The sequence below is a fragment of the Labrus mixtus genome, chromosome 14 (assembly GCF_963584025.1).
Source record: "Labrus mixtus chromosome 14, fLabMix1.1, whole genome shotgun sequence".
NCBI lineage: Eukaryota > Metazoa > Chordata > Actinopteri > Labriformes > Labridae > Labrus > Labrus mixtus.
In genome coordinates, this window is record NC_083625.1 from 23,801,838 (window position 1) to 23,827,983 (window position 26,146).

At 41.7% G+C, this 26,146-nt stretch overlaps 2 protein-coding genes across 2 annotated transcripts; one reads left to right on the forward strand and one right to left on the reverse strand.

Moving 5' to 3' along the window:
- The first annotated feature begins 588 nt into the window (after positions 1 to 588).
- Positions 589 to 18,168, forward strand: rps6kb1a (ribosomal protein S6 kinase b, polypeptide 1a). The gene is made up of 15 exons (XM_061055892.1): positions 589 to 797; positions 2,580 to 2,623; positions 4,757 to 4,877; positions 6,974 to 7,042; positions 7,732 to 7,879; positions 8,644 to 8,701; positions 9,325 to 9,425; positions 9,587 to 9,677; positions 9,807 to 9,897; positions 11,021 to 11,128; positions 11,220 to 11,282; positions 11,405 to 11,482; positions 11,568 to 11,675; positions 13,493 to 13,605; positions 14,330 to 18,168. Exons 1-15 carry the CDS (start codon positions 726 to 728, stop codon positions 14,586 to 14,588), a joined length of 1,524 nt encoding a protein of 507 aa, XP_060911875.1. The 5' UTR covers positions 589 to 725; the 3' UTR covers positions 14,589 to 18,168.
- A 1,324-nt stretch (positions 18,169 to 19,492) lies between these two features.
- rnft1 (ring finger protein, transmembrane 1) lies at positions 19,493 to 24,839 on the reverse strand. Its single transcript, XM_061055893.1, has 9 exons — positions 24,657 to 24,839; positions 23,072 to 23,541; positions 22,912 to 22,988; positions 22,716 to 22,816; positions 21,524 to 21,677; positions 21,250 to 21,408; positions 21,089 to 21,154; positions 20,903 to 21,004; positions 19,493 to 20,587 (listed from the first exon to the last, which is right to left on the reverse strand). The coding sequence occupies exons 1-9, from the start codon at positions 24,680 to 24,682 to the stop codon at positions 20,453 to 20,455; spliced, it is 1,290 nt and encodes a 429-aa protein (XP_060911876.1). The 5' UTR covers positions 24,683 to 24,839; the 3' UTR covers positions 19,493 to 20,452.
- Between the last annotated feature and the right edge of the window lie 1,307 nt (positions 24,840 to 26,146).

Below are 26,146 nucleotides of genomic sequence, written 5' to 3' on the forward strand. Positions count from 1 at the left end.
CATGTTGGTTGTGCTATTTGTGTAGTTCCCTGTCTTGTAATATTTGCACACAGTTTTTGTCTGTTATATTCTCTCCTCTTTCATTTTCTGTCTTGGGGAAACCAAAATGCTTCCACTCCTCCGATTTAAAAGACGGTGGTGCGCCCTCAATTTCTAAATCTTCCTCTACAGCTGCTGACGCTCACCATGTTATTGAGATTCATTTTTACTGATGTACTGATGTGAACTTTGACCCCTTTGAATCAATTTATCACGACTTTACCATTAATCTTTGCATCCCTAGCTTTAAATGTATTGCACTGTTTAGATGCAATTTGCAAAGTTGCTAATTTCTACATTCATCCTTGCAATAAAAGTAAAAAATAAACAAATAAAAAGTACACATTTAACTCACTCCGACTCTTTTTGAGTGAGGAAAAGTAGTTTAGTGATTTTTAGGAAGGTTTAAATATGACCGATTATTCTGCATTAAATTGCTTCCTCTGTTATTATCGTGAGTTTTTCATACTTTTGTGATGTATTTCTGGATCTTTAAGCTGAATAGAGTAGTGCCTGGGGCTGACACTAGAGGCTTCCTGCTGCACTGTGTTGTTTTGGTTAGCTTGATGCTAACACATGCTGCTGCCTGCTGTAGCCGGCTGTAGCGGTGATCATGGCTCTCCCATAAAGCGGGGGAGCGAAGCTGCGTTTTCAGACCTAACGCTGAGAGAAGAAGTGCCGGGAGCATGGCTGGAGTGTTCGACCTCGATTTGGATCAACCGGATGAGAATGTCTCTGACGACGAGCTGGAGGACGCGGTGAGTTTACGTTACCGTTCAGGCTAACACCGCCGCTGTTACTACATTAGCTGGCTAAGCTAGTAAGCGCGTAGCTAGCACTTTGGAGGCCCGTGTTGCTAATGTGAGTGAGTCTATTATCGGACATGTCCTCAGATACCCCTTTCCCGCGGAATCTGGTAGTGTCCCCGTAACAGTCACTATACTGTATATCTGCTACACCCTGTACATGTTTACGGACATATCTGTTTAATATACCGAATAAATCACTGGTCGTGCTCAATAACATTTAAACCCCACGACAGCGGACATGTGTAGCCGTGTTGTGTTGTGTTTCCCGGCTTAAGTTGACGCAACCAGCGTTCAAGCTTAAAAAGACTTTACACGTTTAAAACAATGTACAATGCCAGCAAACCTAGACAAATAAGAACATAAATTAGATAATATTGAACAAAGCCGTCGTAAAAAAGCCGTAACGAAAGCGCTAAATTACTTTACTACGTGTCCCACCGGGCGTAGATAACTGTGTGTCCGACAATGGAATCATCGTGTTAGATGAGCTCTGTATCGGCATCCGCCTGTTGTATGGATTTAACTACATTATATTCAGTCACCTGAACGCCACATAGTTCAAATATACATAGCAGATGGTTTAATAATTATTTTTTACTTTTACAAAGACAAAGTGGAATATAAATAATTTAACAGTACAACTGACAAACAACCTGTACTTGTTTTGTTAGCTTTCCCATCACTCACCCAATGTGAAGTTAGTGGTACTAAACTCTGGCCCTTTTTTAATTAACTTTTACTATCAAACATGGACTCATTACTGATCATAAAACTGTAAGGTTTTGAACATGTTTATTTATTAAAAATACAACATTCATTAATGTAAATATACTAGAAGGAAACCACACTTACAACAATAAAACGAATTCGCCTCTGTCCACAATGAGACATGAAGAAGCCTAAAAGTGCTCTAAAATGAATTTGAAGTATTACATACTTAATTAATCCACAGGGGGAAATTCTGGTTTTATACTCTGTTATCAAATCTGTTATTGAGAGACATGCTTCTTCTCACACACACTAGTGTTACACACATGTACTGGAGCTCAAGATGAATGTCCACACTAACGTTTTTTTCAAGCCTTCATTATTGTAATTATCTTCTCACATGTCTGAGTGTAACGTCCTTGAACCGCTGCTGACCAAATCATCTTAGAAGGTCTTGTGTCACACCCACCCTCATGTCTTTGCACTGACTTCATGTGTTAACGGTCAAGCTCCTGCATACATCACTGAGCTGCTGAAGCCAAATAACACCAGCAGGACTCTGAGGTCCTCTGATCAGGGTCTGCTGGTGGTTCCTCGCACCAGTTTTAAGACAAAAGGAGACTGTACCTTTGAAGTTACTGCACCTTCATTTTGTAACTGTCGTACTCAAGACTCTGTGGACACTTTTAAAACGAAGTTAAAGACCCATCTGTTTAAGCTTTTAAAAACATTAAATTAAACCAGGTAATTAACCCATTGAGATCAAGATTTTTAGCAAGCGTGACCTGGCCAAGAGGACAGTCTTTGTTTAATCTGTGTATGTCTACTTTTATGTACCTGTCTGTATTTAATGTCTCTGTTAGTTTTTTAATGTGAATCACTTCAGGATGTCTGCTCTTGAAAGGTGCTATATAACTTACTTATTGAAGCACCTTGGTTTGATGTACCTGATGTGACTTTAACTGAATTGACCTTGACCCTGCTACATGCTGATATTATCTGTCTTGTTCTTCTTGTTTCCAGGGCCAGCTCAGTGAATACATGGACCAGTGCAGTGGCTTTGACTTGTGAGTAAAAGTAGAACTGTCATTTACTGTGACCCTTAAGGATGAAGAGAGTCATTTGTTTTGATTTGAATGACTGAACGGTATTACTTTAGCTCTTAAAGGGATACTTCACCCGTTGAAACATGAATCTGTATTGACATTGGGTCATATATGTTGTAGAAATGTGAAATAAATGTTGAAGTTGGTGCCTTCTTGGCCGAGAAAAGGCAGAAAGTGTCTTTTTTGGCTCATGTGGATGAAAGACACCTAATCCCAGAATGCACAGCTCCGCAGGCCACTCCCACTAAGGTCAGGTTTACAGACATGTTTACTTCACACACCGTTTCCTAAACTGATTCTGAGATTTCTTCCAGAAGGAATTAGCATCTTGGAAATTCCTGTCAGAAAACAGACTCTATGTCTGTGTTCATAGGCAAACAGTGAGAGCACCGACACTACCAGTCCGCCCCAGCTCGAGCCAGCCCCGGCTCCTCGTCCTCACCGCCGCGGACAGGCAGGCGTCAAGCAATATAGCCGCGAGACGGTTTTGTTTCTCGGCTGCTGCGGCCAGCGGTCAGCACAAGACCGGCCTGTCGGCAGCAGCCATCTCGCCGCTATATATATATTTTTTTTTTTCGCCGTTATCAACTTTCTCCATAGAGCCTGTTGGCATAGCTTCCAAGCAATATGGCGGACGTTAAGTTCCGATTCTGGGAGTGAGTTCCCACCCACTGATCTGTGATTGGTCTGTAGCTTCAGTGGTCGAAAATATGAGGAACTAGCGTTGTAGTTTCACCCTGCTAACCGCAACTGCTTCCAGTGACGCAAAAATCGTCATTTTGCGTCACTGGAAGCTCCTTTTCAGACTTAGAAATACAAAGATTTCCCATCTCAGGGGAAAATGAGGGCGGGATGCACGACCATTCAAAAATACTAACAGGTTTCTAATGATACAAAGATTAATGCAAATGGGTGAAGTCTCCCTTTAAGCACAATCTTATTTTACCATATTGCCAAACCGTTAGTGATAACTGATGAGTGACAGCTTCGAGGGTCGACTCTTATAAGATGTGTTGGACCATCACAAACCTCGACAGCAGCCTCAGTGCTCCTTGACATTGTCTGTTGTCTACTGGATGAATGAACGGCGCTCTTCTAAGGGTGGTTTCACATTAGGGACCCCAACCTCAGATCTGAGTACGCTTGACCCCTATTTTGGGGAGTTTCCCAGGAAGAAAAAAAGGGTTTAAACTGTATCCTGCGTGATGATTTCTATTGTTTCTAGTGAGGTCCACAAAGGGCGGTTTCTGTTCTTTTAGTACAGTAGAATCAAATTGTTACCCCAAGATTCTAAATCTAAATCGAACCGTGAGACACCCAAAGATTCCGATCCCTACTGTTTAATAATCATGATCGCAATCTCAGTAAAAAATAATGGTGATTACGATTTGATCAAAAATCCAGCAGCCCTCCCAGTAGCTCTCATTGATGATACTGCTTCGTACATTCAACAAATGATCAGCAAAATCTTAAAAGGGACATATTATAAAAAAAATCCCCTTGTGATTTTGCCCAGTGTTTTTGAACATATATTTGGGTAACCTGAGTGTCTACAGACCCACAAAATGTGAAATAAACCCATCCAGTCCTTTGTTTGTGGTCTGCATAAGTCTTACAACACAGAGAAAAATGCTCTGTTTCAAATGTGCTCTCCCTGTGATGTCACAGTGGGATTCTGGTAAAAAAAAAAAAAAAAAAGATCCCCTCCCCTCCCCTGGTGTCTCCACCCATGGACTCCACCCCCAGCCTAGAACAAAACTTTAGCGCAGGTCTGCCATTTTTATTCTCACTACAGAGGAGTGATGTGTACCGGGAAAACTCAGAGGGGGGTCATTACATTTAAAGAGACACACACACCAAAACAGAGCGTTCTGAGAGAGCTGGTTTCTACAGGGTCACAAACCTCCTCTGGTGCTTGATTCATGTTATATTTTGACCAAAGCACAGCACAGATGTTTCATTTAGACCACAGGGGGACTGTTTGAAACGGTGGAGAAGGGGGATAATATGTCCTCTTTAATTGAATGTTTTGAATGTGATTTTCTATTATGTTCTCTTATCTTTCTTTTTGTTTGTTTTTGTTTTTTTTGCCAGTAACATGGATGACTGTGAGAAGTTTGAAATTTCAGAGAACAGCGTGAACCAGGGGACAGAGCAGATCAGGCCTGAATGCTTTGAGCTGCTGAAAGTTTTGGGGAAAGGAGGCTACGGAAAGGTGAGGTATCTGAATTCCCCCAAACTGAAACCTATACACATCCAAGCCCCTCGCTCACCAGTCTCTGATGGCTGATTTGGCTTCTTTCTGATTTTCTCGTCTAAGATGTTATTTTGGTTATCGCGGCGTGTAAACGTAAAGTTTGAAATTTAAACAGTAAATGAATGATACTAACAGCTGTGTAGTTGGAAAAAAGACCCGAAGTAGTTGAGATATTCTGATACATTTTGTTTGCAAAGTGGGGGAAATACCCTTCTGTCATTCCCTGTTTTTGTTTTGGACCTGTCATCACATTGTCAGTTTGTGGTGGAGGACATTTCAGTCGTCTTATAATTCCAACGGGTGGGGATTTTTGCTAAATAAAGTGGTTGGAAATTAAGCCTTGCATGCGAAAGCTGCTTCCCTCCTTTATTTTCACGGCTCTTTTTGCGAGCATTGTAAGTTCTAGCTGTTGGAAAGTTTGATATTCATACTGCGACTTCAAATGTAACATCTGCCATCTCCAAACGGCCTCCTCCTTCACCCACATCACTACAGAACTGTAATCATCTGCAGCGCCTTCCATCAAGTGTTTGACCCGCTGACATGAGGACGTTTTGATTTGATTGTTTGATTTTTGGTGTCACCAACACATAGAGCTGTGGAAATTTCCTGACCTCTTCTTTTCTAAGCTTTGGCACAGAAAGTGCACATCACAGTTATTTTGGAAACACTTTTCACTCTGCAAACAGATGCGTGACTTAGTACGTCTTGAAGTGGTTTTTATGTCTGATGACTAAGAAGTCGTTTCCTGCGTCCTGGGAATTTTTCCAGCTTTACAATCCAGCAACAGTTAAAGAAAGCTTGCTGTTGTCTGTTTTTATAGTCTCGTGTTTTGACACTTCAGGATTTCGCTGAAAGGTTGGAAGTTCTTTGCCCTTAAAAGCGCTGTTAACGAATAATGTTTAAAACTTTAGACTAAATCAGTGCAGTCCTTCTCTGCATCAGTCACAGAATTAGAATAATAAAAGCCTTTTCACACATGCACTAAACTTCTAAAAATTTCCCAAAATGTTCGGAGTTGAGCCACATGTGTGAATGCAAACGACCATATTTTAAGCCGGACTTCTTCCAGCCAGCCTCGTAGAAAAATATCCTCAAGAAGTGGAATTATGGTGCGTTCCATTTACCTCGGGACTCAGATCTCGGCGCTGGCAATGAAGTCAAACCCGGGTTAACCACGTTACAGTTGCAAGTCGGAAAAGTATCATTCCAAGAGTACATTTGTTTTTTAAGCTAATAAAAAGGTGCTAACAACACACTGTAGCCGTTTACACATGTCTTTGTGTATCTCTGCTCCGGAGATTCAACTGACCTGGCTGTTCACATATGCTGCTCACAGCGGGAGACTATCCCTGTCGGACGGGAGGGGGGTCTCCTGAGGTACAACAGGTCCACAAATAGAGCTTGCACGATACTGTCGGTGTAATTGATTTAATCCCATAAAAGAGGACTAAGCTGCAGATAAACACAATAGTTACAGCTTAAACGTTACTGTTGATGCACTAAGCAGCCATGTTGGATTTTAACCCGGACTACTGAAGTTGCTTGTTACCAAGTCAGACTTCAGACTAAGTGAGTGACACGCCCCCTCCACACAAGATGATGATTTTTCAGTGATACTTATGGTCTTGGTCTCGATCCCTAAATGTCTTGGTAGTTGCTTTTTTTTCTGTATTCTTTGCTTTTATTTTGAAAGCTTCGGCCTTTGCTTGGTTCATAAAACTGAAAATATAAATAAGGATTGGACTGGATAAGTTTTTTTTAACTTCATCGTAGCCCCGAGTCTAGTCCTGAAGTCTTTACATAAACTATGCTGTTAATGTTGTTTTATTTGTTTGCCTTTAAAATCTTTTAAATGTTTAGGAAATTAAAAAAAATGAAGGTTTTTGAAAGAATCCACAGAATATTAAAAAATTGTCCGTCATATTGTTGTTTCTGTTTCAGTCATGTTTTTTTTTTTACTTTGGCCAGTAAAGGAAAAGGTTTCATGTTACATGCAGGAGCACTGTGTAGATTTATATCGACTGTGTTTGACGTGTTTGAAATCTTTCCAGGTGTTCCAGGTTCGGAAAGTATCAGGTGCCAACTGTGGGAAGATTTTTGCCATGAAAGTTTTGAAGAAGGTGAGTGAATCCTTCTTAAATTGGGTTTATAAGGTTTTAAATAACTTTCAGTGAGAATGAACTCGATGACCGAAAGAGAAGCTCAGTGTAACAGTCAGTCTGAGCCTGTGTGCCCCCTGGTGTTCAGACAGAGTAGTGTAAGGTTGTGTAAGAGGAAGGGCTCCTGCATTCTGTAATCCATATGTAAGCAAACTTATGTTACCTACGTATACAGGGCATTAGCACCTTAAATACTTGAACTCTAAAGCCAAACGCAGATTAACCGTGTCTCGTGTTTCATGTGCGCTGAATGTCACTGTGTGCCGTCTCTGGTGACACACTGGTGCATTCAGCTGTGAAGCAAAGAGCTAAGGGCAGACCACCCAAAATAATGGCAGCAGGCTTTCTCCCATTAAAACCTCAGATATGCTGCTTCTGTTCAGCTTGGCCTCCTCTCTGCAGCTGACACTGAGCTGGTGCCTGCCTCTGCCTGAAAAGCCAGCTCTTATTCCCCGAAGCTTGAGGTTTTGAGTTAATGACTGTGTTTATTGGCTTAATGAGACTTTACTGTAGCTACCAACCTGGCTTCCTGTATGTGCTCTGCCCCTGCAGCAGCTGATGTTGGAGCTATGACACAAACTGGGCTAAAAGCTACAGCCTGAATAGTTTCACAGCCCTGAGTCTGTGTGCTTTTGTGTGTCCCTCTCCAGGCCATGATTGTGCGCAACGCAAAGGACACAGCGCACACCAAAGCGGAGAGGAACATTCTGGAGGAGGTGAAGCACCCTTTCATCGTGGACCTCATTTACGCCTTCCAGACCGGGGGAAAGTTGTACCTTATCCTGGAGTATCTGAGCGGTGAGCAATGGGATGTCCAAACAAACAAAGAGTTCAGTTTCCTTAAGAGGGGCAGTTAACTCGTCACTTTACTTTATAATAATTTGATTCATGATAATAATAATTAAACACAAAAAGGAATATAAATCTGTTACGTTCACCTGAACAGCAATATTCAACACAAGCTAACAGGACCATTTCAAATAGGAGTAGGACGAAGTTTTCCCTTAATTTTTCACCCCGTATGAGCGATGGGTGTGATTACTCAGCTGCTTGAGTACTCGTTGTTGACATCATGATTCAGGGAACGTTTCCCTACTGGTGAACGAGTGCATGCGTTGTTTAATCGTCAGCGTTACATGCACCGTGTCAGTCGTGTCCAGGAAAAGCGATGTCTGGAAGTGCTTTGACAAAAAAGACCACGATAACGTGCAAAGCAAGATCTGTGTCGTTAAACTTGCGAATCATAGAAATACTAGTTTGATGCCTAACCACATACGCTTAAAGAACAATAAGAAACGAGCAGAAACAGAAAACAGACATGTCAGGATTGTGATGAACCTTGAGAGGAGAAGATTAGCCTGCTGATAATGAAAATAGTCTTTGCTTATTTTGTGGTTATTGTTGCATCAAGCTACGATTTACAGTAACCTGGATGACTGAGAGCCTACACAGACACACAATCTAGTCCTTGGACTGAGGATATGAGATCGGGACTTAAATATATGATTCATTATTTCCACTGAAATGCATCTGACTGATCTTCTTTTGTTATGGTGCTGCAGGTGGGGAGCTGTTTATGCAGCTGGAAAGAGAGGGCATCTTCATGGAGGACACGGCGTGGTGAGTTTAGAGCGTCTGTCGTCAACCTTTCCTGAGAAATGAAAACAAGAGATAAAGTTTCTGGAAATAATTCTGATGCAGGATGTTGTTCTTGTCAAACATATCAAATTTAAATGTCTGAGGATCCTTCATCGCCTTCTCCACTCACCTCATGTGTTTGTACACATATTAAAAAAGCCACCCTCACAAGTTACCCTGAAATGGTTTAAAATGCGGACAGTATGGGCCACATGACTCTTAGTAAATAGAGGATAAAAATTAGACAAACAGCTCTGGTCTGAAGCTTTCAGTTTTGGAAAACAGGCTGAAGGTGACACAGTTTCTGAGTCAGTGTGACGTTCACTTGGAACAGCAGCCATACATGCTGCTCTGTTTCATAAACACAGCCTGTAGATGAAAACAGTGATTACACAAACCGAGCTGCTGAACAAATAAGGGTGTGCAATATTCCTGGAAAACTCTATATGACTTTGAAAATAACGCCTTCACTGCACATCACAGTGGGGAAAGTGAATATAGGAATACGCTCGGTGACTAAAGGTCACAGGGGTGGGGGGGGGGATGCTTAATTTATTAAAGCTTTGCTGTTTTTGAGAGCCTTGTCTTCACCTTTCTGTCGACAGTTTCTACCTGGCTGAGATCTCGATGGCTCTGGGTCACCTGCACCAGAAAGGCATCATCTACAGGGATCTGAAGCCTGAGAACATCATGCTCAACAACAACGGTAAAGACACATGAGGGCAGAGCTGATAAATGATAAGTCTTCTCTACATATTCAGTTCCCAGGTGGAACCATTCCTCCAGAGTTATCTGATATTAAATCTATAAAATCTCTGGTGTGTAGTTTCACTCATGTTGCTAATTTGGTTCTGTTTTTCCTTTTAGGACACGTGAAGCTGACAGACTTTGGTCTGTGCAAAGAGTCCATCCATGACGGGACGGTCACCCACACCTTCTGTGGCACCATCGAGTACATGTATGTCACACAATCACCACCCAGATAATATAACTGTATTCAGTCTCCAGCTTTGCAGTCACGTTTCCTGCCTCCTTCACTGATGGATGCATTAGCTGTATAATGTTTCACCGACTTCTCCTTCCTCAGGGCTCCAGAGATCCTGATGAGGAGTGGACATAACCGAGCAGTGGACTGGTGGAGCTTAGGGGCTCTTATGTATGACATGCTGACAGGAGCAGTAAGTACAAACCAACCGACCCGTAGTAGCATTTATAGATAGTCAAACACTTCATGACTGGACAGACGAGGTGTCAAGATTCTCTAAATCCACAATTAATCGTTTTCTATTTCAACCTTTTGCACCTCAGCCAGTGGCTTCATTCACAGCAAACTCATTTTACTTTATTATATTAAATATGACTTTATGGTCATTTAGTTTTCAGTATGGACTTGTATTATTTCATCTATTTCTCAGGGATGTTGTATATTATAAACATACCGGCAATTATTCTGAAATTAGTCAGAATGATGGTTTACAGGCTCCTACAGATGTGAATCAATAAACAAGCTTAAAGCAATAATCGTGACGTAAAGCTTTTTAATTACAACAAGCAGAACACAGACATGGAGCAACAAAAAACAGAGAGCATGCACTTTCAAAATATGTTTCCCATTTGGGATTTTACAGCATTTGGCAACACATGGCTTCTTGCCCTTATACAGTAACCTCTGTGTGTGCACAAACTAACCAGCTGACAGTTATCAGGGCAGGGGAATGTACAGCATGTTGACTGCTATCTTAATAGAAGCAGGGACAATGATACCTCTAAAAGTAGCTCAAGTAGTGGGCTGGTTAGCACTGCCACTTCACAGCAAGAAGGTACCTGGAACATGTTCTGGTTGGAGTTTGTATGTTCTCCCCGTTCATGCTTTGGTTCCTTTTCGGTTATTCCCACAGTCCAAAGACATGCTCGTTAGGGTAACTGCCCGTAGGTGTGAATGTGAGTGTGGCTGGTTGTCTGTCTCTTTATGTCAGCCCTGTGATTGGCAGGTGAACAGTCCAGTTTGTACCCGCCTCTCCCTATTGACAGCTGTGATCGGCTCCAGCCACCCCACGACCCCAACGGGATAAGCATATTAGATGATTGATAGACAGTGGATGTCTCAAATAGTTGACGGTGGAGAGAAAAAATATGCTGAGAGATTCCTTGATGATGCTTTTGACTGGGAAATCTAAATCTGAAATCTCTTATTGATCAAAGTTCTGTTCAGGTGTGAAATAGTGAAACCCCTGCAGCATCAGGAGAATGTGCTGCTGTGGCTTCCTCTAACTATTGTTTCCATCCTTCTTTGTTTGTTAGCCTCCATTCACTGGTGAAAACAGAAAGAAGACCATTGACAAAATCTTGAAATGCAAACTCAGCCTTCCTCCATACCTCACACAAGAAGCCAGGGACCTCCTGAAAAAGGTGAGCTGTGAAAAAGCAAACCCCTGTGTGTCTCTGATGAGACTTCAGTAGTGTTAGGCAGAAAACTGACTTTCCAAACGTTCTCCTTCAGCTGCTGAAACGTAATGCCTCATCAAGACTCGGAGCTGGAGCGGGAGATGCTGCAGAGGTGCAGGTAGAGACATCTGTTGACTAAGACTCAGCATGCAGCGTGTTAATTTGTGATAACTCAAGAAATAATGTTTCTTAGAAATCCTTAAAATATATAAACCTGTTTGTTGTCTTGTTATTTGAAAGGTCCACCCGTTCTTCCGACACACAAACTGGGACGACCTCCTTGCCCGCAAAGTAGAGCCTCCATTTAAACCTTTCCTGGTGAGATTTTTTTATTTCACGCAGCTTTGTCGCCTCTGACTCGTCCCTACAATGTGATTAACTGAACTGCGTCTTCTTTTGGCAGCAATCAGCCGAAGACGCCAGCCAGTTTGACTCCAAGTTCACCAGCCAGACTCCAGTGGACAGTCCTGACGACTCCACGCTCAGCGAAAGTGCCAATCAAGTCTTCCTGGTGAGTCCTCCCTTAAGTGGCTAATCCTGAAGCTCACGTAAAGTGATGGCTTTGTGTCAGTCCCACGCAGTACATGACAGAAAGCTTTTGTTTATAAAAAAATTACTGACCCACGGCTCGTAGTTGCACTAATGTAGGAAACACGCAGCACTGTTTGCCGTAGTTCCCCTCCCATGTTTGACCCCTTTTCCCCTGCCTACAAGTACAGCGTGTGTTAACAATGGTCAGGTAGATTCTGAAGGAAATGACACAGGGAAGTATCGTTTTCTTTTTGCAGTGGTGAGGTTCAAAAGCACTCGTAAACATGCTCTCACCTTTACACAACCCTTTAAGAAGATGACTCTGCATGTTTGAGCAGCTCGGACATGTCCTTAGTTTAACAAACGACCTGCCCTGCAGGTTGCATGCTATGCTGTACATCCAGGACACAGACAGAATGCAGAAATCATCTCGTCCATTCATATAGGTTAGTTCAGGTGTAAGAACATTGTAGATTAGGCCTGCACCATGCAATGAAGTGTGATACATCCCAAAAAAGCTTTAACTCACAGCCTCTGTGTCTATCTGTTGTTTTTCATGTTTTAGTCAACACCTGTTAGCAACATGATCCTCCTGAAAATAAATCTAAATACAGTTACGGACTTGTGCATGCAGAGTGACTCAACATGGTGCGTTTACTTAAAAAAAAAAAAGATAAATAGGGTCAATCAATTCAGACTTTTTCCGTATTTAAATTGTATGTGCTCATATGGCATTGAAAGTTGATATACTGAATAACTGCACAGCACTATTGTAGACAAGTATGTTGCCGGTAACTTCATATTTCAACTCAGCGTGGAGTCAATCGTGTCATAACTGGCGTTTAGGATGTAGTGCAGAACTAGAATTCTTGTTTGTTTGTTTTTGACCAGCGCTCATTTGTTGGAGTTATCTCTTTCAGTCAGTGTAGTAAATGTAAGTGTACAGGGAAGGTATGAGCTCTAAGCCAGTGGTTCTCAACTGGTGGGTCAGGACCCAAAAGTGGGTCGCGGAGCCGTTTTCAGTGAGTCGTGAACATGTGACTGGACAAAAAAAAGTGTCAAAAGTCTATTAAGTGCTCTCAAAACTTGCTGGTTTTGTTCCTTCTCTTTATTCCGTCATGTGTTGCGTACCAACTGAGGTACAAACTACACTTTTTTCATTCAATAAATGTGATTGGTTGAAAAACATATCAGAAATCTGGGTCACTCTTTTCATGAAGGAGTTGTTGGTGGGTCTTTGGGCTAGACCAGTTGAAAACCACTGCTATAAGCCATTGTCAGGTTTTAGCGCTTGTAGCAAGTATTCATTTTGAGAAATGTTAGTTTATTGGTTTATTTTGACCGGGGCCATACACAACACTACTGTGGGGTTAGAGTTCACTACACAGCTCATTTACATCTGTGGTCCCCGAGCAGGAAGATCTAAAACACAAACATTACACTGACATATTCTCCATCATCTTCATATGGAGATCTCATTAAGGTCAAGGTCCTCGTGCAGCATGGACACACAATGTCAACAAACACTCACACACAAAACAGAGGTCAGCTGCAGACTTCATGTTTTCTGTTTCTTTTTCATCGAGTCAGTCTTACGAGAATCGGTTAATTCGTCCCAGCTGGTTCAGTGTTGTTGGTTTTCCTGGAAGCTTCTCTCACTGTTTCGCCACATTGCATGATTCGGTTTACTCAGTGTTTCATTGTTCATCATCAGCTGTGGGTTGTTTTTGGAAACAAAGTCTTTGAAGAGGTGGACTCACATGTCTCTCTGTTATTGTCCCGCCCCCCTTCCCTCAGGGTTTCACATATGTAGCCCCATCTGTGCTGGAAAATGTCAAAGAGAAGTTCTCCTTCGAGCCAAAGGTCCGCTCACCGCGGAAGTTCCCTGGAAGCCCGAGAACACCTGTGAGGTAACAACAAGATGTTTTGTTTTACTCCGGTTCCGTTGAATTCCTTTGGTCATCATTTACAGATTTTCCACACAGCAAGTCTTTCCTGCCTCGATTACTCATCCGCTGAGCTTGTAAATGCTGCGAGATTCATCTGAAATAACAAACCATCATCAGAAGAATAAGAGTTCCACTTCAATGACTCAACCTCTCTAGAGATCAGGAGAGCTGGACAATTTTCACATTTCAAATCTGATGTAAAGTTTACATCCAATTGATCCTTTGTTTCTCATAATGTCACGCTCGGCTGCAGCTTCATGTGTTTATGAATGAACTCCTCGGTCATATTGAATAATCCATGCCACCGTAGCAGCCTGTTCTTAAATTCTCAATCCAAACTGAACATGAAGAGACTTCTAAATGCAGAGAATTGATCAATCATTGGGGGGTGTATTTTTAGATGTATTTTTGGTCTTTTTGTGTCTTTATTGTAGAGATAGGATAGTGGATAGAGTCGGAAATCGGGAAAGAAGTCATTTAAGGATACCTTTCCCATAGAACAGGACAGCTGTCATTAAAAGTAACACATGAACACCAAGGTTCCTTCAAGTGTTTGTGTCGGCGTCTGTTTGCCCGTACCCCCCCTCCCCAAAAGCTGTAAACCTAGGGGAAACACTGGGTGTTTCTCATACTGTGGCTAGTGAGTGTATGTCATGTTCTCAGTTCCTCTCCCTCTCTTCCGCAGTCCTGTGAAGTTTGTAGGAGGGGACTGCTGGCCCCGGGGCCACAGGCTCACTGGCTGCCCGTCCCTGCTGTCCCACGGAAACTCTGTGGATCAGCCCATGGAGGTGTCGGCGGTGGAGCAAATGGACACGGGCGGCGGCAGCGAGGCCTCTGCACCTCTCCCGATCCGGCAACCTTCAGGCATCAATGCAGGGCTGTACAAAAAGCAGGTCTACCCCCTGAACTCCAAAAGACCGGAACATCTACGCATGAACTTATGACGCCCGGCTCCTCGGTGAACATTAGGACTCTTCCACTTCTTCCTTTTCCTCTTTTTTTATAGTTTTATTTCAAAGAGACTTGTAGAATCTTTTTAAATTGACTGACTTACAATGTCAACGCTGATCACCAGCTCTTCCAGCAGCGCCTTCCCGTCTTACAGCCTCTGAAATCCTCCTGACTCCGCCTCCACAGCGTGATGCAGATGATCAGCTGTCTGAGTACAGAAGGGATGCGGTCATTCGGAGGAGAGGGGGCTCCTCAATGAAAGTCCACTTGCTTGTTCGCTGGGTTATGCCAGCCGATGACTGTGCTGAGGTGGTTTTGGTGTAACTGGCTTTATCATATGATTGACTGGTGCTTTTATACTTTGGATGATGTTACTTTTAGTGTTTACAACTAGATGCCTCCATCACATTGAGAGATATGGTTACAGGGGGTGGTTATTTTTTCTCTATAGGTCAGCTTCTTTTTTCTTTTTTTTTGTTTGATTCATTATCATGTTGTTCAAAACAAAAACCATGCAGGTCATACTGTTAGAAAGCAGGACTCTCTCAAAGCACAGCATTTCGGCCAGGATGAGTGCTGTGCAAGCTTTGGTAAATCCATTATGGTTCACAGTGAAGTTTCCCCCAGAGACCGCTGCGTACCCATTGATACTAAAATACTGTCTAACCGAAAGAAAAAATCTTTACAGGAAAAAAAACCAGCAGATGCCTTAAACTAACCACACTGCAACTTTTTCATAAAATGAAATCGATTGCAGTCTGGTGAGGCAAAGACACTGAAACCAGCATTCAGACTCTATGCTGCTGAGTAGATTTTTGTTCTTTGATATAAAGATGAACTTCATTAAATCTGTCAGGTAAAGACAACTGAAAATCTGCAGCGAGGTCTATTCCTGGTTTCAGCCAGAGAGCTGCAGTAACAAGGAGTCTGAGAATTGGTCCACAAAGACAAAAAATTACAAAAAGATGTTTTTGAGTTACACTTAGACACGGGGTCTGTTGGAGCTGTTTTCACACATGCACTCCTGAAAATTATTAGAATATTTCAGGACAGGCTGCCCCTGAAATCTGAGTTTCATATTCAAGTTTCCATCGTAGCTTGAAGTACACCTTGTTGGAAGGGTCGGGGTCTCAGGAGGCATTAACAACCCTCTCTGAAATAATGTCAGTGTTTACCATGTGTTGAAAACACCATCATTACGCAGCACTATTTCAGAATAATTCTGCAGTATTCCTTTACGTTTGAGGAAAACAATCCCATTGCCTGTTTCTCTGGGTTAGGTAGACGACTTACAGAAAACAGCAGCTCTGAACAGATAGACATTTAAGTTGAACACATTCCCCTCCAATCTCAATCAATACCAGCTGACAGGGATGCTCTTTGTTCCAGGAGCACTGTTCAGTTTCTTTGTGTTAAATGTAAACACACTCTAAATGCCCTTTTCTTTCAGTGTGTCACTTACATCTTCTGTGTTTAGCTCTGAAGCTTGATATCACTCCTTAACTGACGGATGTTTAAGCTTTGCAGACCCCCTCAGTTTCTCATGAAGATGCACAAATTAACCTTTAGCATCTGCACGAGACACACAAGGCTTTCTCTAGCTCCAATGAATACTCATGGAGACGGGGGCTCGAGTCCCACATGGAAAGAAAAGTCAACTTTGAACTCAAATCATGATGTGCTTCCTCACAACAATGGGGCGTTCCTGTGAGAGGCGTTAGAAAGACGAGTTTGTGTTTATGAAACACTGTGACAAAGCGTCTGTATTGGACCACCTGTAGTGAGAAGGTGTTTTGTTTTTTTTTATCTTGTTTTTTTTTCATGCAGCTTTATCTCCACTTTCAAGGTTTAGAGACCAAGAAACAAAACATGCTCAGATAAAGAATATCATGTCTTGTTTGTTTCGGGAGCTTTGCATCCATAAACTTTAACATCGGTATCAGGGGGTTAACCCGGGCTAAGTCAGGGGACCATCTATTAAATCCTGGTTGACATCAATCCGAGCCTCTGGAGACCCATTCAAACCCTAAAATGGACCACACTAATGGGTGCAGATTCCCATGATGCTAATCGAATTAAAGCTAATAGGCTTCAGTTTAAATGACTCCATTATGTTCTGTTTTATCCAAATACTTAAAGGAGCAATATGTATCTCTGACCCCTAGTGTTTAAAATGGGTACTGCAGTCCATATTCAAAACATTGTAGAGAGCTGTCTCCCCCCGCCCCCTCCTCTCTAGAGTTGATGCTCACACAGGTTGCCATGTGGTGAACACTGAAGCTTCAGTGTTTATCCAGCTCTGCACCAGTCTGTAAACCTTTCTGTGTTCTAACCTCTCTCCATTTTTCAAAAGCATCTCCAATATTGATCCTAGTTTGAGCACGTTTCTGCTCGTGGAGCTTATTAGAAACATGCAGAGGCTTTTTAGGTCGAGTACAATCACTTCTATCTGAACCACTTCTCTTGCCCGCTTCCATCGCTGCAACACCTGTTGGTTTGACCTGATAACTGGTCTCATATCTGGAGAACCGAGGGGCGTCCAAAACGGCCGTGTGGGGTTGTCTTAAAAAAAAATGTCTGATCATATAGTAAGGTCACTTTATCATTTCATTCAGCAGAGATCTTACAGATTGCTCCTTTAAGTGTTTGAACAAGATGACCAAAACCACTGTTTGAATGAACCAAATGTTGTTGCTGGTAGACTCTGGATAAGATTGTTCACCATGTCACATTTGATTTTACTGATTTTATTGATGCTCTAGGAGGCATTTTTATTTTTTTTTCCTGCAAGTTACTTCTTAACCTGACGAGCTGCTCATTGTTTTTTCGTCTTCTACCATTCCAGTTTAATTGTATTTAAGACCAGTCACTCCAACGTCTCCCTTTGTTCCATTGTTACTGTATTTATTTCAAGTGCCATTTTGTTTCCTCTGCATTGTTCACACTATGCAATCTTTGTATTTATTATGTAGTATTATTTAGATAAGGCTGCAGGATGTGTGATCCTTTGATTTGGAGACTTACATTCTCATTATGATTAGCTTGTACAGTATGATTTTAATTCTGCAGATAATGTCCTACAGAAACCTCAGATGCATCTTCTTCTTTTTTTTTTTCCTCATACCAAAACTGATGACGGTTACCTTAAAGTCTTATCGTATTTATTGTGTGGCATAGTGTCATGTTCACAGGCAATTTGCAAAAAACAATATTTTAAATCTTTGACTTCCTTTGCAGAAAACTTGAAGTTCAGTTTGTGTTTTTTGCAGTGCTTAAAGCAGGAGGGTAGTTTTTATGAAAATAAACCGATGCATTGTGCCTTTGCGATGTGATGACGTGATCCCATTAGGATCAATGCTGCGACTGTTTAGTCTGAGAGGGGTCAGGAAAAGCTGGGATGCTTGACGAGTATCCTCCGCACGATGCTTACATCTTTGAGATGTGTTAATCGCAGATGGGCGATTATAACGTTTCTGTCGCTTTATCAGCTGCCGTAGACCCGCCTCTTCAGATGGAGAATGTTAATCTGTATCATGTACGTAACGAGGTCACAATAAAGCATTATGGAACTTGTTTCAGAGCATGTAATTGATTGGAGAGTGAAGAACAAAGGGTGCTGGTTTAAACAGTTTAGTGTGTTTAATCAGTGTCATTTTAAAGGTCACAAACAAAATCCACTTCACCATGTTTCTCTAACACTAATATGTGTCTCTAGTCTGTCTACAAACCCCCCAATGATGAGAAAAGTCCATCCTCTCTGTCTTTTGTCTGCTCCACTTTTCAGAAAATGTGTGATCAAACAGGCCGTTTGGAGATTTTCCCTTCATGACATCACAAAGGGCAGTAACCCCTCCCCCAGGTGGGTGACACTCCCACAGCTAGGTGTTTGTTCTGCCTTCTCACCGTAAACAATATGACATGGAGCGAGAAAGCCAGAGACACCCAAGCCCTTCCAGAGAGCGGGCGTGGTCAGACACAGCTCATTTACATATTTAAAGCTACAGACACAGAAACAGTCTGTTCTGAGCAGGGCTGAAATAGAGGGGTTTATAGGCATGATCAAATACAGGATCAGAGTGGATTTAGAACAAGAAACTTCACACACATGTTTTGAGGAGCTCTGAGACTTTAAACTGGTTGAAGAGGAGGAGGATATGTAACCTTTAATTAAAGTAAGCACAAAACGGTGCATCACTGAAAACCAAATTTTCTCTTCCACATCTGCACCGTCCTGTAGCTCAGTCAGTGAGTTTGTAGCCTAGCAGTAAGTGTAAATTAATCAGTTGAGACTAATACATTGGGGCACCAGTAGCCTAGTGGTTAAGTCGTGCCCTATGTACAGAAGTCCTTGAGAGCAGACGGGTCGGGTTTGAATCTAGTCTAAGCTGTGGATCTTTTCCTGCTTGTGGTTCCCCACTCTCTCTCTCCCTGATCTATGACTATCCACTGTCGTATCTCTAAAAGAAAAACGCATAAAAAGCTTGAAAATCTATCTTGAAAAAGGGGGAATAAGTAAATTACTGATACTTAAGCTGAGAATCTATTAGGTAGGAATTCAAAAAAGATAATTTCTGTGATTATTGTGCAGCGATTCTGCACCATCAAACTACACACAGGGAACTCCTGTATGTAGTTTGATTTGTGCAGATTATTTTAAGATTATTAGTTTGGCCTTTTGTCGGTAGCACAGCTGAAGAGAGACAGGAAATATGGAGAGGAGAGAGTGGAGTAGACGGACATCAAAGGGCCAAGACCAGGAATAGAGCCAGCAGCTGATGTGGAGGACGCCTACCATCCTGAGGCTTTTTTTAAACACCAAATACAGCAACACATTTTCTACATTATTAAAACATTTAGTCATGCTCCTTTCATTAAATAAAACATGCAGCACACAGGATTGAAATGTAGATCTTTATTGAGTTTATGGATTTAAATGGGTAAAAATAACAAGGTGAACTGACCTCATACATAATAAAATAGATCTTTCTCCCGCTCTTTGGTTGATTTTTTTTTCTTTACAAAATCGAGGTCACATCACCTCGGTAGAAAAATAATTTATGTGTAAATCAATCTCACAAGCTCATTTGCATCCTCATTATAGGTTGTGAAAGCGTTAAGCAAACTGTTCGTCCGTCACATTCGGTTATTCATTATCATCCTCCGTGCCTGGAAGCAGGCTGACCACATGATGTCACCGCGTACGTGGGCTTCATTAAAGCCTTCACATGACACTCGTCAGAGCTGGAGACTCACATTTTAACACATTCAGGCTCAAAGGGTCATTTCACACAGGATTCAGAGAGCACTGCTGAAGTGTGCAGCTGATTAACTCCACACATTCATCGTTACAGATAACAAAAGAAATCACGTCCACAAATTTAGAAACACTGGGTAAAAAACAGGTTCACGTCTTTAGATGTTTGATCGTATTATAAAGGGAAAAAAAATATTTTTAAAATACTCATTTATATATTTCTCTGCTGCTCCTCTATTTACAGGTGGACACAACATCTCTCTGCCCCTGAAGGAAAGTTCATATAAAGATGAATAAAAGCAAAACAACACAAGAGGAGAAAAACTTAAAATAGATCAAAACAACACTGGAGACATGAGAATAATCAGAGTTTCCTGGGAGTGCTAAATCTGGGATGCTCTGGTAAATAATCCAGAAACATAACCTTCTGTAGGTAAAAATCTTTATGGACCACCACCCGTCAGGATCACAGCCCTTTGCCGATACATGAAACAGTGTGTACAACATTATTTGTCATTCAGAGAAAAAAAAATCCCACATTTAAATACAGCTAGTAGCAAATACCAGTGTCCCACATCCCAAAGCCCCCTCCGGCCTGCCTCATCAATAAATCTGCAGGTGTGGGGATGTGGCTCCGTCCCTCCATTTATAGACCTTCTCTGTGATCACGGTGCGGCACAGAGGACAGCTCTTCTCCCGGTTGAACCACAGAGCGATGCATTCATCACAGAATATGTGCTGCACAGAAAACAAAAATATATACATGTGAGCATGCCATGCACTTAAACAATACTTGACTCTATCAACATAGGGGATGTACTCTGGAAGTTTCAAGGACAATAATTAAATGAATTATTCTAGAAGAACTTAAAGATCCCATATTCTCCTGATGTTCCGCTCTTATGATGTCAGTCGGTGAAACCTATAGAGCAGCTTTAGAGCTCAAAAACCTCCTTATGTATCTGATACTGGCATCAGTAAAAACCCTCATTTTACCTACTGTTTCTTTAAGCCCCCCCCCCTCTCCATGTGCCCACTTTCTTCTGATTTTACCTGACAGAGTAGAGCTCGAGGCTCCCTGTACTCTCCCTGACAGATGGGACAAACGTCTCCAGCCTCGCTGCACTGACTCCTGGTGGCCGCGGAGCCTGTATGCTGTGAAACCAAAGAAAACAACACTTCAACACAGCTGCTTACGGATTCTGAAGATGATCAACAGTGCTACTGACCACTTCTTACCTCGCCTTTGAGAAATATCCTCACAGTTTTCAGTAAAGACGTCCACTGTGCATACAATCCTAAAAGCTAAGAGACAGAAAGCGGCAAAAGTTATGGTAAAAAAAAAAAAAAAGAAGAGATTTCAATTTTTATTTTCACATTGTCATTTTCACTGAACACACCTTTAGTATGAGGTAGAGCAAAGCCAGCAGGACCCCCAATGTGAGTCCAGGGGTGCCGTCAGCCTCCTGGTAAATGACCAGGTAGCGGAACCACAGTGGAAAAGGCGCCACGGCCTGGTGGATTTGACCGATCTCTTCAGCCAGCATCATCCAGCGGCCCTGGAAACACAAAAACACTAAATTAAAACTACTTCACCAGCACTGCAGCGAAAGAGAAACAGGAGTTTTGTTCTAAAGCAAGTTAAAAAACTTAAAGTTACTCAGAAATTCTCACCTGAGCTCTGTAGGTCACCAGGGAAGATGGCAGCAGCAGAATAAGGCACTTCATCCCCATACAGAGGAACTTTATTACAAAGTTGGTAACACCAACGGCCCATAGCACCTCCCAGAAACCCAGTGGCTCGATGGCTGGGCTGAGAAAGATGAGGCTGGAAGGAGGAGGACATTCAGGTTAACTCCACACTGTGGAGACGTATAAACATAACATGGAAAGTGTGCCACAATCAAGACTTCACTTAATGTTTCCTTGGTTCCAAATGATGACCAAACCATAACTCTTTAAAAACTCGTTTGTCTGTTCATCTTGAATAAAAATGTGACAAAACAGGAACTGAAGAAGTCAGGCCACAAACAAAAAGAAAAAGGAGGTCTTTCCAAACTTGTTGTGCAGTTTGATCCTTCAACTTTAAATCCTGCTTGAAGATGATGAAAGCAGCTTTCTTTCTCTGCATAAATTTGGCAGGTCCTATCGACATGATAACGAAATACTTAATAATCCAGTAGATTACACTTCTACAACGCTCCTTCTATTGATAAAGTCAAGCTGTTCTCACATATGCACTCAATATGAGTTCTAGAGAACTTCAGGAGGACTGCTTCTAAAATAGTCCTGACTGGTTGTACACACATGCACCTCACAGAGGGAGACGGTCACTGTCAGACGGGAGGGGATGGGGGATCTCCTGAGGCAAGACATGGTGTAAAAAGAATGACGTGGAAGTGTAGTTCCAACAGAATCACAATATGAACAGAAGAGTGGAGAAGAACATACTGGAGAACAGAAAACATAATGCAGCAGTTTAATAAGAGCACAGACTTTGTATTGTGATTCTGTCGAGCTACACATCGAGCATTGATATAAAGGGAAATATTCACATTATAGCGTCGTATAGCGCACTCTGTTGCTTCAGCCGCTACTTCCTTATCATTTATTTTATGTAAAGTCTTTGGCTCAGGAGACCCCCCCGCCCCCCCTCCCGTCTGACAGGGATAGTCTCCTGCTGTGAGGTGCATATGTGAACAGTGAGGTCAGGAGAATAACCCGGAGCAGTCCTCCTGATATTCTCTAGAAATCTCCAGGAGTGAAGATTTGAAAATGTCTTTAATGAGATCACGTCACTGGTTACAGGGAATAGCTCACAGTCTTGTTCAAAGTAAGGACTATGAGGTAATGCATTCACTCTTACCAATAGTAAAGTGTCTCAGTGAGAAAAGTGTAGTAAAGCAGGAGGGTGGAAGAGATCAGGAACAGCAGCAGCCAACCACTCTGCAGCTTGGACTGACGTTCCTAACAGCACACACAGACAACAACATGGATTTGGATTCCAACAGCAATTAAACATTTGAGGAATCAACCAGCGTGCTTTTTTGTTCTTGGCTTACCTGAAGAAAGACTTGAGTTTGAATGTTTTTATTCACATATAGAAAAGTTGTAAAGAGGCCAACCCCAACAGCTAGACCTGGAAGATAATGAGAAGGAGTTTGATATGTCTCCTTGTTTGCATACAGTTGCCATGCATGTGTTTGCTTTACTCAAACTCACCTAGAGCATGCTGGATGACCAGTTTAGCACACAGTATGACAAGGAAAGGAAGGCTCTTTTGGATCCAGCGGAAGAGACAGCGAAGCTCCGACACGGAGGTGCTGTGTTCTCCAGAGTCCGTGTCAGAGTCAGGCGAGTCAAGCTCTGGCTCTGAGTTCGGGTGATGCTGCACCCGATGGTGTCCATGTGGCTGAGAATGGGAGTGGGCGTGGCCATGGGAGTTGATTCTGCACCTCCTGGATGAGGCACCTCCACCTGACTCCCCAGGCCCGCTCGTCATGGGTACCCGTACCTCAATGTTCTCAGGGTTTGTGGCGGCAGCAGCACCACCAGGGGCTGGAGTCCTGGTGAGAAGCTCTGGCTGCAGCGTCAGGGACAATCCATTTCCTGCGTTAGCGCCCCGCTCGCTTGAATCAGGCTGCATCACAATAGAAGACTCCCTCAATTTCTGTGCTCTTCTGGTATCACTCCTTTGATATGGAATCAAACGTTTACAGTCAGTCATAATAAGTCCAGTAGGAATGTAAACAAGAATTTTCTTGAATTTAATGATGTTCTATCAATTCTTGAACACACACATTATGTTGATATCAAAAGGACTGTCACAAACATCTCTGACTTGGTTAAATCCAGGGGTCGTCTATCGATAAATCAAGAGATCATACGCTTATTTAACACATTTGATGGAACACAAAAAAACAATAATAACAGAACTCTTACAGAGATTGAAATAAGTTATCTTTACTTTTCAAATACATTTTCCAGAGCTGCCAGATAATCTAACACGATATTGTAAGACAGAGTTTGACATTTAAAAATCAAGTGAAAGGAGACATTGTAGACACATCTAACGACTTGTTGGTAATGTTGTAATCTATTGTAGTCATTGTTGTTCCGTCTCTCTCTCTTCCTGCATCTCCCTTGATCCCCTCTCAACCCCGAAACACTTTTGGCAGATGACTGTTCCACATGAGTGGTTCAGTTTTTCCTTGCCACTGTAACTTGGTAACTTCCTACATTCCCCCCCCCAGAGCTGGCTCAGGTATGGACCAGCTCCTAGTTATGATGCTTATAGGTTGTTATTGTTGGAGGACCTGAGTTAAAACACAGTTTGTCTTTGTAACTCTGGTTTAAGTTTCTTAATCGTGTACTCAAGGTGGATTAATGATTGGTCTTTGTAAAGTATAAGGTCTAAACCTGTTGTTTTTGTACATAAACAACAGGTTTAGACCAAATGAAGATCTAAGGAATGTGGTTCTTTTCATTTAACACTTAATTTATTAAATAATTACCAGCTAGATTAATTTAAAAACGATACTTTTAACAGTTGTTTTGACACATTGACTTAAATAAGAGGTTAGCCTTAGCTTAGCGTAGCTTGGATTTACAAGTACTTCGATATTTCCGATATTAAGGAGCTAATGTAAAAGCTTTTGTTAAGTTAATAACAGGTGGTTTATCTATACATCGATTACTTCAAATACTTAATCAAAGTAGTGACAGTTAGCTTGTTTTAGTTAGCATTAGCAGCTAACAGATGTTTGTTTCTCGGGCCTTGTTTGCTGTTTTAAAAGCTTTAGCTCACCTGTCATTCTGCAGCCGGAGTTTCATGGTAAGCGCTTGGTCCCCATCTAGTATAATGTCCGAGTCTCCAAACGTAACAAAGGCTAAATTAAATCAAAAACAAAACTAAGCCGTTATCTCTCAGGCTAGGCTGCGCGTTCAGACATCGTGACGTCACGACGACAGGCGTCACAGACTTCTTCTGTTTTGACGTTAACGACGTAGAATGACGCGATGTCGCCCCCTAGTGGTCTAAAGTCCACTCAGCCGATTGTTTAATAAAACGTATTAATTCTTCATGTTTATTTCCAGTGGTGATTCAAGAGTCTGTTGGGGCCCCAGGCATGAGATATGTGGGGGGCCCCACAACCTGCATTTATTACCATTATGTCTGCCATTGTCCCCATGCTTACTCTGCTTCCTCTTTCTTCCAACATTATAATACAAGCTATTCTCATTGTGGATTACTTGAACACTACTCTGTGTTCACATAGTCTAATAAACAGAATCTGTTCATTAAAAACAAACAAACAAACAAAAGGGCCAAATTCACCACACACGCATCACAACCACAGCTGCCAGAATAATAACTGGTCTCCCATCACCCACCCATTGCTATGGGGCGCCGATTGTAAAGTCGCGAACACTACAAATAACAACAACATTTATCCACATTTAACCCTAAAACATCCCTAAAAATGTGTGTACATTTTTCATCATTTTTTTTCTAAATTAATTAATTTTTTATTCACATTTAGAGAAATGTTTGTGAACTTTGTCAAATGTAGTTTTTGTGAATATAAAGTTAAGAGAATTTCATTGGCAACTATAAATGTTAAATATGATATCTTAATGTTTAATGTATTATATACATTTTACAAACACATGTTCTGATTCTAAATATTTAGAAATCTTAGCTAAATATGTAGTTTAGATTCTAAATATTTAGAATCAGGACATGTATTTGTAAAATGTATATATAACATTAAACAATGCAAAGGAGCGGCTAACTAAGACCTGTCTTTATCTGTGGAAACGTGCGTCAACACCAGGCTAATAAAAAGGCCTGCAGGTCTTTAAGGATGACCGTTTATTTGAAGTTTTACAGGATTTTACATTTTCGGTAGATAAAACAAAGATAATGTACTACACATGAAAAAGTGTTGGAGGTAATTTTGAACTACAATCATATAACCAACAGTAGAAAAGTTTGAACATATTGTAGCTTTAAGGATTAAAGGAAGGATGTGTGACTTTTTTAATCAATGCAATCCTTTTTCTTTCCAACTTAAACAGTCTCATGATACCCACAAAGAAGCCTCATATGTTACAATACAAACGACCCTTTTCACATTTCAGCCTCCTTTCAACATTTTCCTGCAGCACTGTTAAAGAGGTTATATTTCTGTAATTTCTGCCTTTACACTGTGCAGCCGCTGTATGTGAGTATGAAGTGGGCCGTTGTGGTGAAAGGAGGTTAATGTACTACGACTGTTAGAGCTGTTCCCCGCT